The 18,077-nt window shown below is 58.7% G+C and overlaps 2 protein-coding genes across 3 annotated transcripts; both read right to left on the bottom strand.

Moving 5' to 3' along the window:
* Window positions 1–1,007: 1,007 nt before the first annotated feature.
* Window positions 1,008–4,691, bottom strand: MOGAT3 (monoacylglycerol O-acyltransferase 3). Its single transcript, XM_029949370.1, has 7 exons — window positions 4,467–4,691; window positions 4,155–4,262; window positions 4,001–4,071; window positions 3,531–3,735; window positions 3,072–3,246; window positions 1,370–1,572; window positions 1,008–1,269 (listed from the first exon to the last, which is right to left on the bottom strand). The coding sequence occupies exons 1-7, from the start codon at window positions 4,537–4,539 to the stop codon at window positions 1,115–1,117; spliced, it is 990 nt and encodes a 329-aa protein (XP_029805230.1). The 5' UTR covers window positions 4,540–4,691; the 3' UTR covers window positions 1,008–1,114.
* Window positions 4,692–10,485: 5,794 nt separating this feature from the next.
* Window positions 10,486–18,048, bottom strand: PLOD3 (procollagen-lysine,2-oxoglutarate 5-dioxygenase 3). Of its 2 annotated transcripts, XM_029948184.1 has the most exons (19): window positions 17,371–18,031; window positions 16,887–16,978; window positions 16,600–16,736; window positions 16,316–16,479; window positions 16,061–16,173; window positions 15,847–15,910; window positions 15,354–15,451; window positions 15,029–15,130; window positions 14,739–14,864; window positions 14,423–14,544; window positions 14,082–14,186; window positions 13,860–13,985; window positions 13,449–13,590; window positions 13,236–13,349; window positions 12,971–13,039; window positions 12,373–12,477; window positions 11,500–11,646; window positions 11,160–11,285; window positions 10,486–10,934 (listed from the first exon to the last, which is right to left on the bottom strand). In XM_029948184.1, exons 1-19 carry the CDS (start codon window positions 17,486–17,488, stop codon window positions 10,779–10,781), a joined length of 2,226 nt encoding a protein of 741 aa, XP_029804044.1. In that variant the 5' UTR covers window positions 17,489–18,031; the 3' UTR covers window positions 10,486–10,778. The 2 variants fall into 2 exon arrangements, with proteins under 2 accessions (XP_029804044.1, XP_029804045.1); XM_029948185.1 differs by lacking the exon at window positions 10,486–10,934 and having other exon boundaries at window positions 11,161–11,343; window positions 17,371–18,048.
* Window positions 18,049–18,077: the final 29 nt, after the last annotated feature.

Genomic DNA, 18,077 nt, shown 5'->3' with positions numbered 1-18,077 from the left:
TGCCAGCCTATCATGAGCTGCCGCGCAGCCTGGGCGGCAGGTATATATGGGGGAGCAAGGAGCGGGGAGGGGGAGGAAGAAGGAGGAAAAGAACCAATAAAAGTCTCTGCAACGAATCCCGGTGTCGTCAGTTCTTCAAACTGCTCCGGCAAGAGTTTGAGCGGCTCCGGCAATCCAGTCCCCCCAGCCCTTCAATATTAACTCTTTGATCTTCACCAGAGTTCTGTGCTTGTTGAGAAGATGGGTTCCTGTTGGCCTGATGCTGGGCCTGCAAGTAAGCTTCGTGCTGGTCAGATAGGTCTTTGTTCCCCCTCAGCTCCCAGCTACACGGACACATAAAGGATGGAGAGAGGATGCGGACGTGAGCTACGTACTAACGCTGCCTTTCTTACACCCGGAGATCATTTCCCTCCCCATGAAGCCAGATGCCCTTGACCGAGCTCAGTGTTTGCCCATGCTCTTGCACCAGGCATCCTGTCTTCTGCAGCCCCCCCTGCAATGCCTACCCCTCCACAGAGCCGCCCTCCTCAGCTCAATCCTGAGTCCCTGCCGCTCTCAGTGGAGCAGATGCCTTCATTCACAGACAGGGAAAGGGCTCAGCAAAGGAAAGAGGCCTATGCATGATCTTGCAGCAAGATTAAGTCTTGGTTGGAGGAGAATTCAAGGTTCTGACACCCAATATAAGGCAGCAGCTCCAGGGGTGCCTGGGTGGCTTAGTCAGTTAAACATCCGACTTTGGCTCAGGTCATGATCTCACACTCTGTAAGTTTGTGCCCCGAATTGGGCTCTGGGCTGACAGCTCGGAGCTCGGAGCCTGGAGCCTGCTTTGGATTCTGTGTCTCCCCCTCTCTCTCTGCCCCTCCCCCACTCATGTTTTCTCTCTCTCAAAAATGGATAAATGTTAAAAAAAAAAAAAGTACCAGCTCCGTGGTACATGAGAGTGGGGGCAGGTTACCCATGGAGGAGCAACGTGAGCTCTGCAGGCATCTGCTCCTACAAAGCAGTGGTGGGAGAGAAGGAGCTTTTATTGGAGTGGTCCAGTCAGCCATAAGTGGAGGTCCCAGGGTCCTGGGGCCCGGGCGGCTCCAGGCTGGAGCAGGTGGCAAGGCCACGGCTACATAATGGTGAGGTGAGTTGAGGCAGGGACACCACAGCTTTCCTTGTGCTCCTCAAATAGTTTCTCCAGAGCCTGCATGTAGAGCGCGTGATAGTGGTCCACCTCTTCCTCGCTGGGGTGGAGGCTCTGGGGCACCGGAATGGGGCGGCCCACTGCAGGAAGGTGGGAGACAGAGGTGAGGTGCGGGGTGGGGGGGCCTCTGCCGCCCCTACAGACGAAGGCCGCTGTCCTCCCCCGGAGGCGGGCACTCACCCACAGTGGTGATGGGCCGGGCAAAGGGCACCAGGCCCCAGGAGTTGGCCGAGAATAGTCCGCGACCCCAGAAGATGCAAGGAGAGTAGCCTGTGACCCTCTTGAAGGCAACCTGGCACAGGTATTGCCAGGTGTTGGGGGAGAAAACCTTCAAATGGAAGATGTCGTTCTCTCCAAAGGAATACACGGGTACCAGGGAGGCGCTGGGCAGGGACAGAGAGAGAGAGGAGGGGTGGTCAGGCCAGCGGCTCTCGGGGTGCCCCAAGACGGGACTGAAAATCCCTCCCCACACCTGGCTCCTCTTCCCAAGGCCTTCTCGAGCAAATGACAAAGACCTGCAAGAAGGGACTTGCAATTCTTGAGAAATGAGTGTGTATCAGGCCTTCATCGCCAGCTAAGCCTTGAAGCATGTGGTGGTTAGGGCACCCCACCCCCTACCTTGATGCAGAGAGAACTCCTCGTACGGCTCCCCCCAAACTTAACTCCTAACAGCATGTCCAGTAACAGGGGCACTTGATTAACATATATTTGTATCTAATCTTTTTACTGTATTTCTACCATACAGTGAGCTAGAGAAAATAAAATGCTCTTGGCTGGCTCAGTCGGTTAAGTGTCCGACTTTGACTCAGGTCATGATCTCACAGCGTGTGAGTTCAAGCCATCAGCACTGAGCCTACTTTGGATCCTCTGTGCCCCACCATCTCTGCCCTTCCCCCGCTCTCACTCTTTTAAAATAAACAAACTTTAAAAAATGTTTAAAAAAATCCATGTATAGGGGACCCATGCAGTTCAAACCTGTGTTGTTCAAGAGTCAACTGTATACATTTTCTCACCTAGTTGTTGCAACGACAATATCGTTGCAAAGTTAGATATTAGTCCAATTTCGCAGGTAAAGAAACATGTCCAAGGTCTGGCCTTTGGGGAAGTGTCAGAAAGGGATTCGAACCTGGGCCTTCTGAGCACAAGGTCCTGCTACTTGAACTATGATCCTGCGTCTTTCAGAGAAGGGAAGACTGGATGAAAGTCTTCTGGTGCACGGTGCTTGAAATGGAGAAAACTCTCGAATATTGACGTGAGAGGGGGCACCTGGGTGCCTTGGTGTGTTGAGCATCCGACTTCAGCTCAGGTCATGATTTGGAGGCTTGTGAGTTCGAACCCTGTATCGGGCTCTGTACTGACAGCTTGGAGCCTAGAACTTGCTTCGGATTCTGTGTCCCTGTCTCTCTCTGCTTCTCCTCCACTCACACTCTGTCTCTGTCTGTCTTTCCAAAATAAATAAACATTATGGGGAACCCGGATGGCTCAGTCCGTTGAGCGTCCGGCTTCAGCTCAGGTCATGATCTCGAGTTCTGGGTTCGAGCCCCTCGTCAGGCTCTGTGCTGACAGCTCAGAGCCTGGAGTCTGATTCTGATTCTGTGTCTCCCTCTCTTTCTGACCCTCCGCTGCTCACGCTGTCTCTCTCTCTCTCGCTCTCTCTCAAAAATATGTTTTAAGAAACACTAAAAAAATAAATAAACATTAAAAGGAAAAAGTGCTGGCATGAGAGCCCTGTAGGTGCATGACACAGTGCTGGTTCTGGGGACATAGAGACCCAGCTACAGGGACCTGGCTATGTAGGGACATAGAGCACAGGCCCCCAGATGCAATGCACCATTCTGACCCCCAGCAGCACCCGTGGGCTGGGCACCTGCACCCCACTCACCCGTGCCTCAGTGCCAGGCGCACGAAGCCTTTGCGATTCCGCAGAATGACGTGGTGCTGCCCTGGGATTGCGTACAGGGCTTCATGAGCCCCCCCAACCATGATGACCATGGCCTTCCCATGCTGGGGCTGAGACAGGGAAAAGTCCAGGCTCCTGCGGTTCACAGAACATACTCCTGTGTGCATGAGGAGGTGGGGAGAAATCACCACCCTCTCCTGGGCTGCCTAGCCCCTCACCCACTCTTTTTGGGTGTGCCCCACATTCCATTACTTATAAACCTGCTGCCACATGCCCATGTCATGTGACCTATAGTACCTCTCTGAGCCAGGGGACAAGACAAGACACTTGCCCCAACGCTATTCACTGACGCTCACTGTGAGCCAGGCCAACATTCAGGCCAGGTCCCTGTGTTGGATGGGTGAGGGGCAGTCTGGTGGGGGTGGGGGTGGGGTGCCTCACCGTAGGACATGATATAGTCTCGGTAGATTGGGAAGTAGAAGAGGGAATTCAGCCCTGCTGACGAGATCCTAATTCCGGGGAAGTACTTGGAGACATCGTTGGCCTCGGTGAGGAGATTGCAAAGGGTTCCTACGCACATGATCCCATGCGGGTGAGATCCCAGCACATAGTTCCGGTCAGAGGGCAGCTCTGCTGTTTTCACCAGCTTGGGGACATTGGGCAAGATGAGGAGAAAGCGGTGGGGAAGACAAGACACCAGATGAAAAGACTTGCCCACAGACTTGAGAGTTCAAGGTCCTCCCTGGATCAACAGTAGGGGTGGGGGCTACTCTGGAACACAACTCCGCCCCCTCCACCTGCCCCATTGTCTGAGTTTAGAATGCCCAGGGGTGCATTGGCAGGGATGAGTAAGCGTGGGAAGTGGGGGAGAGGGAGAAGGCAGAGAGTCTTTGTGGACGGTGATCTGTCACCTTGACCGGATAGTAATCCCTTAGCTGTTTCCAAATAGTCCAGTGCCTTGTGAATCTGAAGCTCCTTCCACCTTGGGGCAGAGAGATGGCTGAAAGACTCTGGGGCACTGAGCCACCTTTTCTGCTTCTGGGGTGCAAGTCTGGCCATGCTCACCTTGGTTAGGAGTGTCCCAGTCCAGGAAGAGCCACACCAAATAGAGAACAGAGAAAGACCAGAGTGGCGTGAAGAGGAGGAAGAGGATGAGAAGGGAGAAGAAGGGGCCTGGGTGAAAGAGGAGAAAGAAAAGTCATTTAGCTTTTGAAGCTGGGTGGTCCTGTCCAGCCACTGCTCTCCTCCCCCTCACAGACTGCTCAGGTGCACCCAGCCATCTCTGGCCCTCTCCTACTCCCTTTGCAAGGGGGACTCTAGCCTTCCTGCCCTCACTCCCTGGTCCCCTTGGGTACCCCAGGCCACCAGGCCCCTCACCCATGAAGAGGAAAGTGAGCACCAATAGGTAGGCGCTTATTATTTCCAGCCACTGTTTCTGCAGGATTTCCATAGCGGAGACACACAGCGGGCCTGGGTGACTCCAATCCCAGGAGCGTCCTCTGCCAGCAGGGTTCCGGGGGCTGGAGCACAAACCAGAAAGGTCTAGATTCCGACGGATGGTTTTCTCCCAAGAAGGGCCAAGCCGTGGGAGCCTCCAGGGACCTCAGGAGTGCTGTGTGTAGGAGCGCTATGGTCTCCAGAGTGATCTTTGAACTCTGGGCGGAGTTGGGAGGAGGCTACAGGAAGTATGTGAGAAAGGTGGGGTATTGATTGCGAAAAGGAGTCTCTGAAGAAGCTGAGGAGCCCGCCAGCTGGCCGTGGCCAGACCCCCGCTGAGGCCGTGTGATCTCCTAGTGAGCGCCCCGGAGAGCAGATCTCCGGGAGTGTCAAGGCCCCGTCGAGCACGAACATGCACACACTGCAGCTCTGTTCCCACGTTTAATTTCCCTCCTGGCCCAGAGTCGCGGCGGGGACCTGGAGGGTGGGGGCGGCGTGCCTGGGGGAGGACGAGGTGCCGCTGGACCGGGATGCGGTGGTGCGCTTTGTGCTCCTCCAGCAGCTGCGGGAGCCTCTCCACCTGAGCGCGTGCCGCGCGTCCACCGGCGCCCGGCTGGACCGCGAGCATCGGGGCATGGGGATCGGGGGTGGGGGGGCTCCAGCTGTGGGCAGAACGGGAGGTGAGAAGAACGGTCTCTGGGATCTTCAGCCCATCCCCTTCCCGCCCACTCGCCCAACGGTCCGGGACAGAGTTCAGGGCACAGGCGGTTGCCAAAGACCAACCTGGAGAGCAGGGGGCGGGGGTGAGGCCGGCGTGGGCTGTGGTGACGCCGGAGTGGCCAGGGCGCGGCCCGCTTCCAGGGACCTTCACCTCCGGCGGATGGGAGCGCGTGGGCGCTGGGCTCCGGGGGAAGCGGGTGCGCGGAGTGGACAGAGGCCGGGGCTCGCTGCAGCTGTGGATGGGAGTGCGAAAGGGCTGGAGGAGGCCCAGGGGCCGGTAGAACAGCGGCAGAGCCACCCTCCTCAGTGGCCGAAGCGCCTTCTGCGCTCTCTCCGCAGCCAAGAGCCCCGAGGGCTCAGGAACTGCTGGAAGAACTCTTTCTCCTCGAAAGAAAACAAGCACCAAGGAGGCCTTAGGGGATCGAGGGGCGTGCGTGACTCAGTCCCACACACACAACCTGTCTCCTCCCCCCCTACCCCCGCCCTCCAATCAGGAGATTGGGACCTCCAGGACCGGGCAGCCCCCGGTGGCCTCCCGGCCACTGGCGGCTTTCTCACCCGTGTTCCAGTGCCAACTTGACAATATCTTCTGACTCTGGATCCGCAAGGTCAGCGTGCCCACTTTTGCGTCCAGCGGTTTCAGGGGTCCTCCCACGGCCAGGACCGCCACCTGGCCGGCCCCAGGCCTGAAGAGCAGATAGGTGGTGCCGGCCTTGTCAGAGGACACAAACCTGGGGCGAGGGCAGAGGCTGGGGGCCTGATGCCTGCCTGGGTCCTTGAGAAAAGCGGGAGGAGGGACCAGGCAAGTAGAGCTGGGGTGCTCAGCCCAGGGCAGGAGGGTGAAGTAGGAGGTGCCAGCTGGAGGGGGGGGCGTTGCTGAGGCTGACCTCCCCCCTCCTCACCACTACATATGATGTAGTCCTGAAAGAAAGGGAGGTGGAAGCAACAGAGCAGCATTAGCAGGTGCCCTGGATGGGGCGGGGGCCGGGGGGGGGCAGAGGAAGAGACAGGAGAAGCCAGTGGCCTCTGTGCAGAAGTTGCTGAAGGCCCCGATGACCAGGACCCCGTGAGGATGGAAGTCAAAGAAGTAGTTGGCGGAGGAACCCAACTCTGTGGTTTTCAGCAGCTGGGGGCACAAGGAAAATACCCCACCCTGGCAGGGAGATCAGACTTTTGGTGGTGATTAGAGTCCTGCCCAGCACATTATTCCTGGGCGCCTCTCACTGTGCCAGGAAAGGAACCTCTGAAGTGTCTTCAGATGGCCCAGTTGGGGACCCAGGCAGAGCGGTGGCCTCCTGCCCATGGCATGTCCCTGTGTCCAGAGAGCCAGACCAGGTAGAGGAGGAGAGGTGGGCTAGGATCCAGGCTCAGCCTAGGAAAACAGGGACGAGCATGGCCAGGCACACCTGGGCTGCAGAATGGAACGGGGCTGGGGGCGGGGGGAGGGCAGGGACACTCAGGACCCCCTTCTGTCTCCTCTTCCCCATTACATGGCTTCAGCCCCTCTGTCTTGGCTAATTCCTTCTATGTCTTCAAGGGCTCCCAGAGATTCCTGCTCTGCCTCCCTCCTGGAAACAGGGAAGTGGGGTGCCAGATGGTGGGCCTCACTCACCGAGCCCCAAGATGAAGTTCCACTGAAGGACAGCAACCACTTGGACACCCTGGAGGAGGCGGCTGGGGGAGGCCAGCATGCCATGGAGGGCCAATCCCACAGGGGCTCTGTGGGCTCTTAAGTACCCTCCCTCGTGGTCCAGCCCTCCAGCGCTGACCCTTGGTCCTGGCCTGGCCCCTGTTTCCACCCCCTTTTCTGTGCCCTTTTGTTGTGCCACGAGACACAGAGACCAACCGAGACCACTGAGGCCGAATTAAGGGTCTTTATTACTGGCCGGGACCGCACAGAGTTCCCACAGAACTCTTTAGATGTGCGGCCCAGGTCCAAGAACTTAGGGCTTTTTATAATAAGCAAGCAAGGCAAGCAGGAGGTACAGAAGCAGAACTGAGGGGCTACAAAGAGGTAGGGAGAGGGCCCTTATCCTGGTATGCAGGGGAACATTTGTCATTCTGAAGACAAGGTTTACGATCATAGGAGGGCATCGAAGAAATAGTTATTACCTCAAGGACGGACTATGCCAGCTGTGTTGTAAATAACCATTAACAGGGACCATTAACCCTTGTCTTTCTACTTGTTTGTTTTTCTTTTCTTGTACCTGGGGATAGTCATGTAGCCCCCCACCTCCCACCCCGAGTGCAGGCCTAGAAGGTGAACTCTGGGTCAAAATGGGAGGACTGAGGCTAAATTCATGTACAACACTGTACCCTTGTGAGCTCAGGATGAAGAGTTAGCCACTACCTGAGCCCACAGGCCTGTGACCAATAGGACCAAACAGAGATGCCCAGGGGTGTGGCCAGCAGCCTTGGGGTGAGGAAGGTGTTTGGACCTTGGGGAGGTCAGGACCTTGGGTCTTTGTGAATAGCCGGCTGACACAAGTCTGGGAAAGTGGGGTGTTGCCGGAGGGGTGTGTCCCACCAATGGCAGAGCTCTCCACACGAGTGAGAACAGCTAGCAAATTTGTTAGTCGCCCTGGTCTGGCCCCTAAGGAGTAGCTCAGGCCTCTGTCAGGGGAGATATCCCAGAGAGAAGGGCTTTTTGGGGAGGCCAAGGATTGGGGAGCCCCCAAAGGCACACCCTCCGAGTGGCCTGGGATCAGGCCTCACATAGCTGTGGCCTTCCCTGTCTCCCAACTCTGGCCAGAGCTGTGGACTGCCAGCATCTCCAGGTCAGGGAATGTCACTTCTTAAATTAAAAAAAATTTTTTTGTTTTAATGTTTATTTATTTTTGAGAGAGAGACACAGTGTGAGCACGGAAGGAGCAGAGAGAGAGGGAGACAGAGAATCTGAAGGAGATTCCAGGCTTCGAGCTGTCAGTACAGAATCTGCTGTGGGGCTTGAACCCACAAACTGTGAGATCATGACCTGAGCTGAAGCCTGATGTTTAACGGACTGAGCCAGCCGGTGTCCTGGGAACGTCACTTCTTTAGAGAGAAGTGTGACACACACCCGTTAGGTGGCTCTACCACGTGCTCTCCCAGCGTAAAATACTTTCCCCCTTTCCCTCCTTCATGGTGATCTTCTAACTAAGGTCCCCCCTGTTGTGGGCTGATTGTGAAAAGACCACCAACGTCGAATAGAAGCGAGGCATAATTTTATTCACGGCCGCCTGTTTTTATCACGGCCAACCTGATCTCCCTGGTGTTAAGGAGCAGAGAATGGCCCAAAGGGGGCAGTGAGATTATATGGACAGAACACGTCATCATTTAGTTAACCAATTACAATCACAGCATTCCTTGGTAGCCAATTACATTGTAATACACACGTTAGTTTTGGCAGGAACCTATCATATCATTTTAAGGTTCTTTGTCCTTTTAGAATGACCAATCATAGTTAGACACCTAAGACACCTCGAGAGACAGTGACCAGGTGACTTTCACTTGTGGACTTAGCTTCAGCCAGGTCTTAGTAGAAGGGTGGGGTTACTTAACAGAATCTTGAAAAACTAGTTAAACTTCAGGTTACAATGTTCGTTATCGAGTTACATTCTTAGGGTCTTTCCAGATGGCCCACTCTTTAATTATTCACCAGAACGGGAGTTTAAACCGAACTTATATACAGTAAGCTCTCTGATACCTTATAAATTGACCTATTACATTCCAGAAGTTGACCTATAACACCCCCCAGGCTGTAAGCAACCGGCAGACAAGACTCATCCACACAGCTGACAAGTGCCCAGCAGATGGGGGTACTCAGTACAGGAGACAGGATGAACCAGCTTCTTCCAGTGCCTCTCAGGTTGACACACCGTTTGGGTCCCCGTTCCCTGATGCACTGTCATGTGGGTTTCGGCCTCCAGGGACCTGGCCAGGAGGTATCTTCTCCCATCTGTGTTCAGCCCACTTCCATCTGCAGGGAGGCGGGGGGAGGTGCCGGTTCCACACGGAAGGCTGACGAGCCTCACCCATCAAGAAGGCAGGCTTGGGGCGCCTGGGGGGCTCAGTTGGTTAAGCGTTCGACTTTGGCTCAGGTCCTGATCTCATGGTTGGTGAGTTCGAGCCCTACGTCGGGTTCTGTGCTGACAGCTCAGAGCCTGGAGCCTGCTTCAGATTCTGTGTCTCCCTCTCTCTGCCCTTTCCCTGCTCACACCAGTGTGCATTTTCTCCCTCTCTCTCTTTCAAAAAAAAAAAAATCAATAAACATTAAAGGAAAATTGAAGGCAGGCTTCATAGAGGAAGTGTTCCTGGGAGCCTGAGCAATAGGAGGGAAGGGGTGGAGGGCATGAGGTGTTGGAGGCAAGAAATGCCCTAGGCCTGGGGAATAGGCACATTTGGTTTTCAAAAGGCTTCCACAAGGGAGCCCATTGGGGGTGCAGCTCAGGATGGCTGAGAAGGACCAAGCTAATGGAACGTGACCTGTGGACCTCAGAGTGCCTCCAGAGATCCGTTGGCTCCCTAGAGGCTGGAAGCGACATCAGCTCTTGAGAGGTCTCTTTTTCAGGCTGCTTCACAATTCCCTCCTCCAGGAAGCTTTCTTGGGATGACCCTCCCAGGCTTCCCTTTTCCTGATCCTCTCTAACTAATAGCTTGGGTCCAAGAAGCCACAGCAAGGCTCTGGCTTGTCTTCTCTTAGAACACATGCTACCAGGGGATGGACCTTCCCTTAGCACTGTCCCATGAGCCATGCTGGGGGAACTGCCACCCCCACAGTTTTTCACACACGGGAGAAGACACCGTCTTGCGATGACAGAGACAAGGAGAAGAGGCAGGCATGGGGGCTTTCATGGGAATCTAAGGGAAGTCCTTGTGGCTGGGCCCTTCTCAGGCTCTCCTCCTCCCTTATGCAATATCAGGGAGTGAGAGGGGTCCATGGGCAGCTCAGTCTGTTAAGCGGTTAAGTGTCCAACTTTGGCTCAGGTCCTGATCTCACAGTTCGTGAGTTCAAGCCTTGCGTTGGGCTCTGTCCTGACAGCTCAGAGCCTGGAGCCTGCTTCAGATTCTGTGTCTCCCTCTCTCTCTCTCTGTGCCCCTCCCCCACTGGCGCTCTGTCTTGGTCTCTCAAAATAAATAAACCATTAAAAAAAAAATGCCTTCTTTGGCATTTATGTTGGGAGTAACCCCAGGCATCTACTCTACTCTGGTGGCAGGAGGGATCTGGGCATAGTGGGTGGGGGGAGGGTGGAACACTGACTCAAGGGTTACAAATCCTCCTTTATTGAGAGGGAGGCTGAGAGCCAATAATTTATCATACGGGGAGCCCTCGGAAGCCTTCTCCCCATGCGTCCTTGGGACCGGGAGGAGGGGCCCCAGGGGCTCCAGGAGCTTCCTGAGAGGGCCACGTGTTGGGGGGGGGGAGGCGACACATTCAGTCCCAGGCACATCGAACATCCGCTCAGGAAGCGAGGTGCCAGACAGACCCCCTTCCGCGGAGGGGCCCCCCGGGAAGGCACGACGGCTGGGCAGGTCTGGCAGAGTGGTTGAGTGTCAGGGGTCGACAAAGGACACCATGATGTAGCGGGTGCCCCGAGTGGTGGGCAGCCCCTCATGGTAGTGGGTGAGGCGGCCGGGATGCAGGAGCCCCCAGCCCTTCCGAGGGGACGAGACGATGCAGTCGTAGCGCAAGAAGCGGCAGCCACCTCCCTGAAGAGGATGGGGGACAGAAGTGGGGAATGAGCACGCAGCGGGCTGGGGGGCAGGCAGCTCACAAGGCGGGGAAGAGCAGGCGAGGGAGGCCCAGGAGGGCGGGGCAGGGGCAGGGAGGCTGACTGAGTGGTTGGTGGGGGTTGTCAGGAGGTGGGGCAGCAGGGGTGAATGTGGGTGCAGGCAGGGGTGAAAGTGTGTGGAGTGGCCCTGGCGCAGGCTCACCTCATAATCCAGGCCCTTGTGGTTGAGGGCGACGTTGAGAGTGAAGGTGGAGGAGTCATGATGGGGCCGCAGGGACGGCTGCTCATCCGGCCGGTAGCGGACCACAAAGTTCATCACTGCCCGGGTCTGTGGGGGCACGAGCCGGCTGTGAGGTCCAGGGGGCCTCCCGAGGGGGTGAAAGCCCCTGTCCCAAAAGAAGGAGAGGCACTGCTAACTGCCCCCCCAGATGCTACGGGGGTGCTGAAAGGGGCTGCGTGGAGACTTCCCACCAGGGCTGTGGTGTTAGGGGGAGGTGGAGGCGGGGGAGGGGGCTGGGGCTGGGGCAGGGGCAGCGGCCCACCTTGGTGTGGTAGCCTGGGAACAGGCTCTCTGTCATGGGCCCCACGTATGTCCTCAGCAGCTGCAGCCACTGGTCCTCATAGCCCACCTGCTTCATGTGGATGTCCACGGTGGGCACGTTCTCATAGCCTCCGGCCAGCCTGGAGTCCTGCGGGCGGCAAGCTCTGAGCCCTGACGGGCAGTGCCAGCCTCCCCCCCTCCTCTTGCTCTAGGCCTTAAAGCTTGTGGAACCTGGGTCTGACAGCCTCGTCCACTCAGCCTGACTCGCTCCTGCAGGCCCTTGATGTCTCAGTGAAGATGTCACCTCTTCTGTGAAGCCTCTTGGGTCCCCCATGTCTGGGCCAAGGACCCTTTCTGTGACTCCCAGAGCCTCAGCTGCCCCTTGCAGCTTTCCGAAGCTTGGCTCCTGCTACTGACTACAGTGGGTGAGGGGCAGGGGGGCTGGGCCAGCACAACCCAATGAATGTACCATGGTGCCTAGGCCAGGGGCTGGCGCCTGGGACTTACCTGCCCAGTATTTCTTTTTTTTTTTTCAATGTTTTATTTATTTTTGATACAGAGAGAGACAGAGCATGAGAGGGGGAGAGGCAGAGAGAGAAGGAGACACAGAACCAGAAGCAGGCTCCAGGCTCTGAGCTAGCTGTCAGCACAGAGCCTGAGGCGGGGCTCGAACCCACAAACCTGAGATCTGACCTAAGCCGAAGCCGGAGACTTAACCGACTGAGCCACCCAAGTGCCCCTGCCCAGTATTTCTTGAATGACTGAATGAATGAACACAGCTGTGCTCTCTGTGCCCTCTTTAGTGCTACTCTCTTGATTCCATGTCCCTGGCTCGCAGCCACACCTCCCTCCCCTCTGCCTCAGCCCCCCTTACCTCATGCCGGCCTCCTGACCACTGGCCGTAATGTTCCATTTCCTCCACCAGCTCGTCGCACATCTGGTCTGACAGCAGCGGGAACCAGTACACGTCTGGACATGGCTGAGGAGGCAGGGGGGGAACAGCAGGGCTGGGGGCGGGGGGTGGTGCTTGGGGACCTCTCGGGGAGAAGCCAGGCAGCCAACAGAGGGGAGAGACAAGGCCGGGAGCAGAAAGGGAAGCTGGGGCATAAAAGGAGCCGGTGACGTGGGAGTCTGAGCACGGGGATGGGCCACGGCCAGCACGGGGGCCAGGAAAGCTGGGCCAGAGATGCACAGCACAGGTGGCAGGGGCTCCTGGAGCCCCGGGCTTGGAGCTTCTTTACAAAACTGTCGCTTCACCCATAACACTAACGGTCCCAGGAGACAAGAGAGGACCACTCGGCTTGGGAGTGGCATGGGGAGTTGAAGGCCTGCTGCCCAGCCTGCGCTTTTATCTGCCTGGCTGGAGCACCCTGAGGCACCGGAGGGAGGTCTGCTTGGAGACTGCTAATCCACGCAGCAGACTCAGGGTACGATGGCCACCAGGGCAGTCAGGGGTCCCGCACGGGGCTCACCTGCTCCACGAGCCCCTGCCCTTCGAGGGCCCGGCTGTAGTTCTCATGAATGTATTGCTCCTGCCAGTCCTGTGGGAAGGGAGGGGTGTGCACCTTGACCTGTGCCCTCTTTGCTCCATCAGGTCCCACCCAGGAAGCCCCAGCCCCACGATCATGACTGCCTGTCCCAAGGCAGAAGCAGACCCCGGGGGTGAGCACTTGCGCGTCTGCGTCCCCCTCTGGAGAGGGGCACGCCGCTTCTCTGAGCAAGGGGTCCACCACGCACCAGGGGGTTGTCGAAGATCTGCCAGAGGTCAGGGTGCAGATGGTCAGTGTCATACCGGGAGGTGGCCAGGAGGCGGCCAAATTCCTGCTGATTGCTGAGGTGGAGGAAGATCCCCTGTGGGAGGGAGGGGGGAAGGGGGGAAGGGGCGCAGTGTGAGAAGACCCAGGGGGCTGCCTCCCAGCACCCCAGCAAGGGCCCCCAGGCCGCACTCACCTTGTCCCGCAGGCTCTTACAGAAGGCCATGTCTGGGTCAGTGTCGCTGCCCGAGAAGACCTCCCTCTGGGGCAGCTCTGTCCTCAGGGTCTCACCACGGATCACGTACGCCTGGGATATGTAGGGCACATTCCACACGCCCCTAGAGGCACCCACGCCGGGGTCAGGTAGGCACAATTCTGCCCAATTCAACCCAGGAGACCCTTCCCCTGGGGCGCGCCATCCTCCAAGCCGCCTCCCGGGTCAGGCGCTGCCCATTACGGCACCTCAGCCTGGCTCCGGTCAGCCCCTACCCCACAGCTGTGGCACTGCCAACCGGTGGCCACGCCGGGGCCCTGGGAGGGGTCCTCGGGAGAGCATGCAGGTGGCTGCAGGCTGGAGGACAGGGGCTGTGGCCCTAGCAGGACTCACACTCGCTTCCGCTGCACCAGCTCCACGTAGTCCTCAGACCGAGCATAGTACTCGTCGGGGCTCAAGGCCCCCCAGAAGTTGGACCACAGCTTTCCGTGGCGGGACAGCATGGGTGCTATCACCTTCCTGTGGACGGGCGGGGGTGAGGGCTGTGCTCAGGGGAGGAGTTGGGGGCTCCCTGGAGACTATCTGGGGGCCCTCTGGTTGAACTGGGCAAGCAACCTGTTTTCTTCAATGAGGAGGCGCAGGGTCTGCTGGTTGGTGATGATGGCGTCGGCATCCAGGCTGAAGTAGAAGTCACACTCGGAGTCCTGCCGACAACTGTCCCTAGAGGTGACAGATCAACAAAAGGATGAGCTAAAATGGGAAAAGGTGTGGGGTGTTGGGGGAGTGGATGGTTGGGGGTGGGGGCGGTGTGCTTGCTTCCCCTGGACCCCCAGGTTCTCTTGGCTGGGAGGGTGCCCCTGTGGAGGCCAAGCGGAGCTCATGTGCTAAATGGAGACGGAAGGATGGGTGCAGTGGCCAGCAGTGGCCCCCGTCTGCCCCGCCCAGCGCTCACTCACATGGCCATGTCCCTGGCCTCGCCTGGGGTCAGGGCCTCCTCTGGCCCCACCAGCTTCACAGCAGAGAAGTGGTCCTGGAGCTGGGGCCAGGAGTCTGCGATGTGGGGCTCATGGTACACCTCCTGGAGATGGAGGGTAGAGATGGAGGAGGGGAGAGAGAGGGCAGAAAAGATGGTGCCTGAGGGACAGGAGGGGGAAGGCGGTGAGCAGAAAGGGTACAGGAAGGGGTCTGGGGTGACGGGGTGGGAGTTCCAATCCGGGCGGGGGCAGGATTCCTTGGGAGGTGCACAGGGGGGAGCCTGCCGGGGGGTCTCACATTGTTATGCAAGAACAGGGTGACCCTGTCTGGGGGGTAGTCCAGGAGCAGGAGCCGCTGCAGGAAGCGGGGCAGGAATGGGGTAGGTTGCTCCACAAACACGGCCAGAAGCACCCGGGGGGGAGGCTGGAAGACAGATGTTGGGGCTCAGAGGAAAGCCCAAGCCTCCCCCTCCTGGTGTGTCCTGGGGGGCCCCAGGAGCTCTGCCCCATGCACTGCTGCCCCGCGTGCTCTCCCCACACCCCCTGCCTCAGTGCCTTGTCCTGCCCGACCCTGGGACCCCTCCTCACCTGCCCCCCCGGGAGTGTCCTCCGGTCCCTGCCGCAGAACCCACAGCCTCCCTGGGGAGTCCAGCTGTTAGGGACATAGTTTCCCAGGTAATTCAGCTGGAGCTGTGGGAAGAGGCAGTGAGAGGCTGAAGCAAAGGAGTCTAGCAGGAGAGGGGCGGAGAGCCAGGTAGACAGGCAGGGGACAGGGCGGGGGGGGGGGTTGGACATTCAGACCCTCTCCCAGCACCTCTGCTGAGGGGGCTGGGAAGGAACGGCTGCTTGGAAGGGTACGCAGGGGCAGGGGGAGGGTCTGACTGGGGCAGGGGCAGGGTCTGTGGGTAGAAACCTTAGTGGGACCATTCCCGTGGACCACAACAGGAAGCGTGTCATAGGCCACATTCCGGATACGCACGCGGTTCCGATCGAACTTTAAAACTATCTCATCTGGGGAAGAAAGGCCCAGCTTTACACTCCTTTCCTCTCAAGGCTGCCAAGCAACAGATGCTCCTAAATATGGTGGGCAGGGGATCCTGGACTCTCTATGAAGGACTGTGGCTCCAGGCAGGGGGAGGATGGGCCACCTTTTCTCTCTGAGGGTATTGACCAGGCCACCCTGGGGCGCTCCACCACACTACCTGGGTGACCTGGGCAAGTCCCCAGTCCCTTGGAGAGGCAGTGTCCTCACCCTGTGATAGGTAGTAACCACAGACCCTCCCCTTCTAGGATGGTTGGGTTAAACAAAATGACGGAAGTAGAGCCCCGACCCAGAGCCTTGGCACAAAGTCCGTGTCCAACAGATGTCAGGCGTGGCAACCCCCTCCAATTGCCTTTCTCCTCACCTAAGGCCCCATTGAGGTTCTGAAAGATGCGGGACTTATGATCCAGGTTGAGGCTGAGTTTCTCCTAGATGGGATGAGGAGGGGCAGTTAACCAAGGAGCAGGTGGGCCATCATTTCCCACTCTTTTTACCTAAAGCCCCATCCCCCGCACCACGCCTTTGGCCTGATGGCTGCATGGAGCTGCAAGGGGCTGTCCTCCCCTGCCCCTCCTTACCCTCAGCCCAGGGTCCAGGTAGAGTCGAGTGTAGAACAGCTGGTCGTCGTCATCATCCTTGTACTTCCACTGGCGGACGACTTGGTGGATGGTGGGGGCAAAGCCGATGAACCCTGTGGGAGTGGGGAGGTGCTGACTCCAAGACTCTCAGCATCCCAGGGATAGGTCCCCACTCCCTCAATAGCCCTCAGGCACCTGGAACACTCCACGCCTCCCCCCTTTTGGCCCCTCCGCCTTGGGCACTCTGCCACTCACCACCAGAGTTGAGGAAGCGCTTCCCCGTGCCCACCTCAGGGTACTGCTCTGCCAGCCCCCATTCAGGCCAACAGAAGCCCTCCGCAGAGAAGAGCAGGCGGCTGCCACTCTGGACGAACTTCTTGAGCAGCTCTGAGGGGCTGCCAGCCAGAATCACGTCGTAGCTGGGTAAGGAAGAGGGTCCTGAACAGGACAGCCACTAGGAACCTCGGTATCCTTATCCGCTCCTCGGGCTTGCCCTTCCCCCCACCCCCTCCTTCCCCAGCCCCATCCCCTTTCTTCACCTGTCCACAAACATGATGACCATATCCTCCCGGTCAGCATATTTCTCCATTTCTTTCTTTAGCCACCTGACCTTCTGTCCTCCACCAACCGTTCGGGCCACATCACCCCCTCGCCACTCCTGTCCCAGGCCCAGGGTCTGTGGGGGAGACCCGCCAAGCCAGGCAAGGGCTCAGTTGGCCAGAAAGTCCCTCCCGCCCAGGCTCACTGCGGGGCCCCAGGCATCCAGCCCTCAGGCCGCCCCAGGGGCTGGGAAGCCCCTTCAAAGGCCCGAGGGCATTCTTCTCACCCGCACTGTGTAGTTGAAGTACTCTGCTGACCGCAGGAAACGCCGGTATCCTTCCGTCTCAGCTGTGGCCACCGTGATCACCAGCAGCTTCTCTGTCACCAGCCGGGAATTGGCGCTCGGGACCCACTCACCCAGTTCCCTGCCCCACGAGCTCCGCTCACCGCACGCCCCCTTGCCCCTCGGACTCTGCCCCCGTCCTTCTATATTTTTCCGATTCCCTCTTAACTCTTCCTGGCCAAAACTTCGGCCCCAGTTGAAAGCTGGATGGGAGTGACACCCAGGAATCCGGGATGAGTTCACACGGAGAGGCTGGAAATCCCAGCCCAGGATAGGGGGTGGGCGAGGGGCCGCGTGATTCGTCCCGCTAAGGGCGCAGGGCTCCCCCTGGGGAGGCCGGGCACCCCCACCCAGCCTCCACCCCCCTCCCGGACCCCGCGGGAGACACGCAAAACGGGCACCCACTCGCCGCTCCTGGGGCTCTCACCTGGGTTGACCGGGTCTTTGACCCGCGGACGGTCGGAAGCAGAGGTCGCAGGAGGCGGAGGCAGCAGCAACAGCAGGAGCCCCAGCGGGAGCGGGAGTCCCGGGCCCCAGGAGGCCATGGCGGGAAGCCGGCGGAGAAGGAACACAGGGCCGCAGGGCGCCTGGGCTGTGTGCCTGGATCTCAACTCCGGGGAGGGTCTGTGTGCAGAGGGACAGGGGCTGCCCTGCGGCCCGCTGAGTGGAGGTGCAGGGCTCGGGCTCCGCCCTGGAAAAAAAAGGCGTAGCCCGAGGCTACTGAAAACTCTAGAAGCCGCAGCCTTAGACAAGGCGAGGATTGTCCCGGGGCAGGAGAGCGCGGGCTGCACGGAGCCAGCGGAGGCGGCGTCCGGCTGGGAGGCTGGGGCTCGGGCCAGCGGTCGCGAGCGGAGGACTTCGATCCGAGCCAGTCCGGCCCAGCGCCGCCTGACACACGAGGAAACTGAAACCCGGAGAGGGGAAGTGACCCCCTGCAGGTCCGGCGGGATGCGGAGGCGGGTCTTTGCCACAGCTCTGCCGGGAGCTGCTGGGCGGAAGGCCGGGAGAGCACGGCGCAGGGACTTGGGGGCGCTCGGAGCGGGGACGAGCGGAGCAGCGGACGGCCAGGAGGGAGAAGGCCGAGGAATCTGCGGCGCCCGGGGCGCTTGGGGGTTGAGGTTTCGGCAGAGGGTC

The sequence above is a fragment of the Suricata suricatta genome, chromosome 8 (genome assembly GCF_006229205.1).
Source record: "Suricata suricatta isolate VVHF042 chromosome 8, meerkat_22Aug2017_6uvM2_HiC, whole genome shotgun sequence".
NCBI lineage: Eukaryota > Metazoa > Chordata > Mammalia > Carnivora > Herpestidae > Suricata > Suricata suricatta.
The sequence above is the reverse complement of the archived record's forward strand: the minus strand, read 5'-3'. Positions and strand labels throughout refer to the sequence as shown.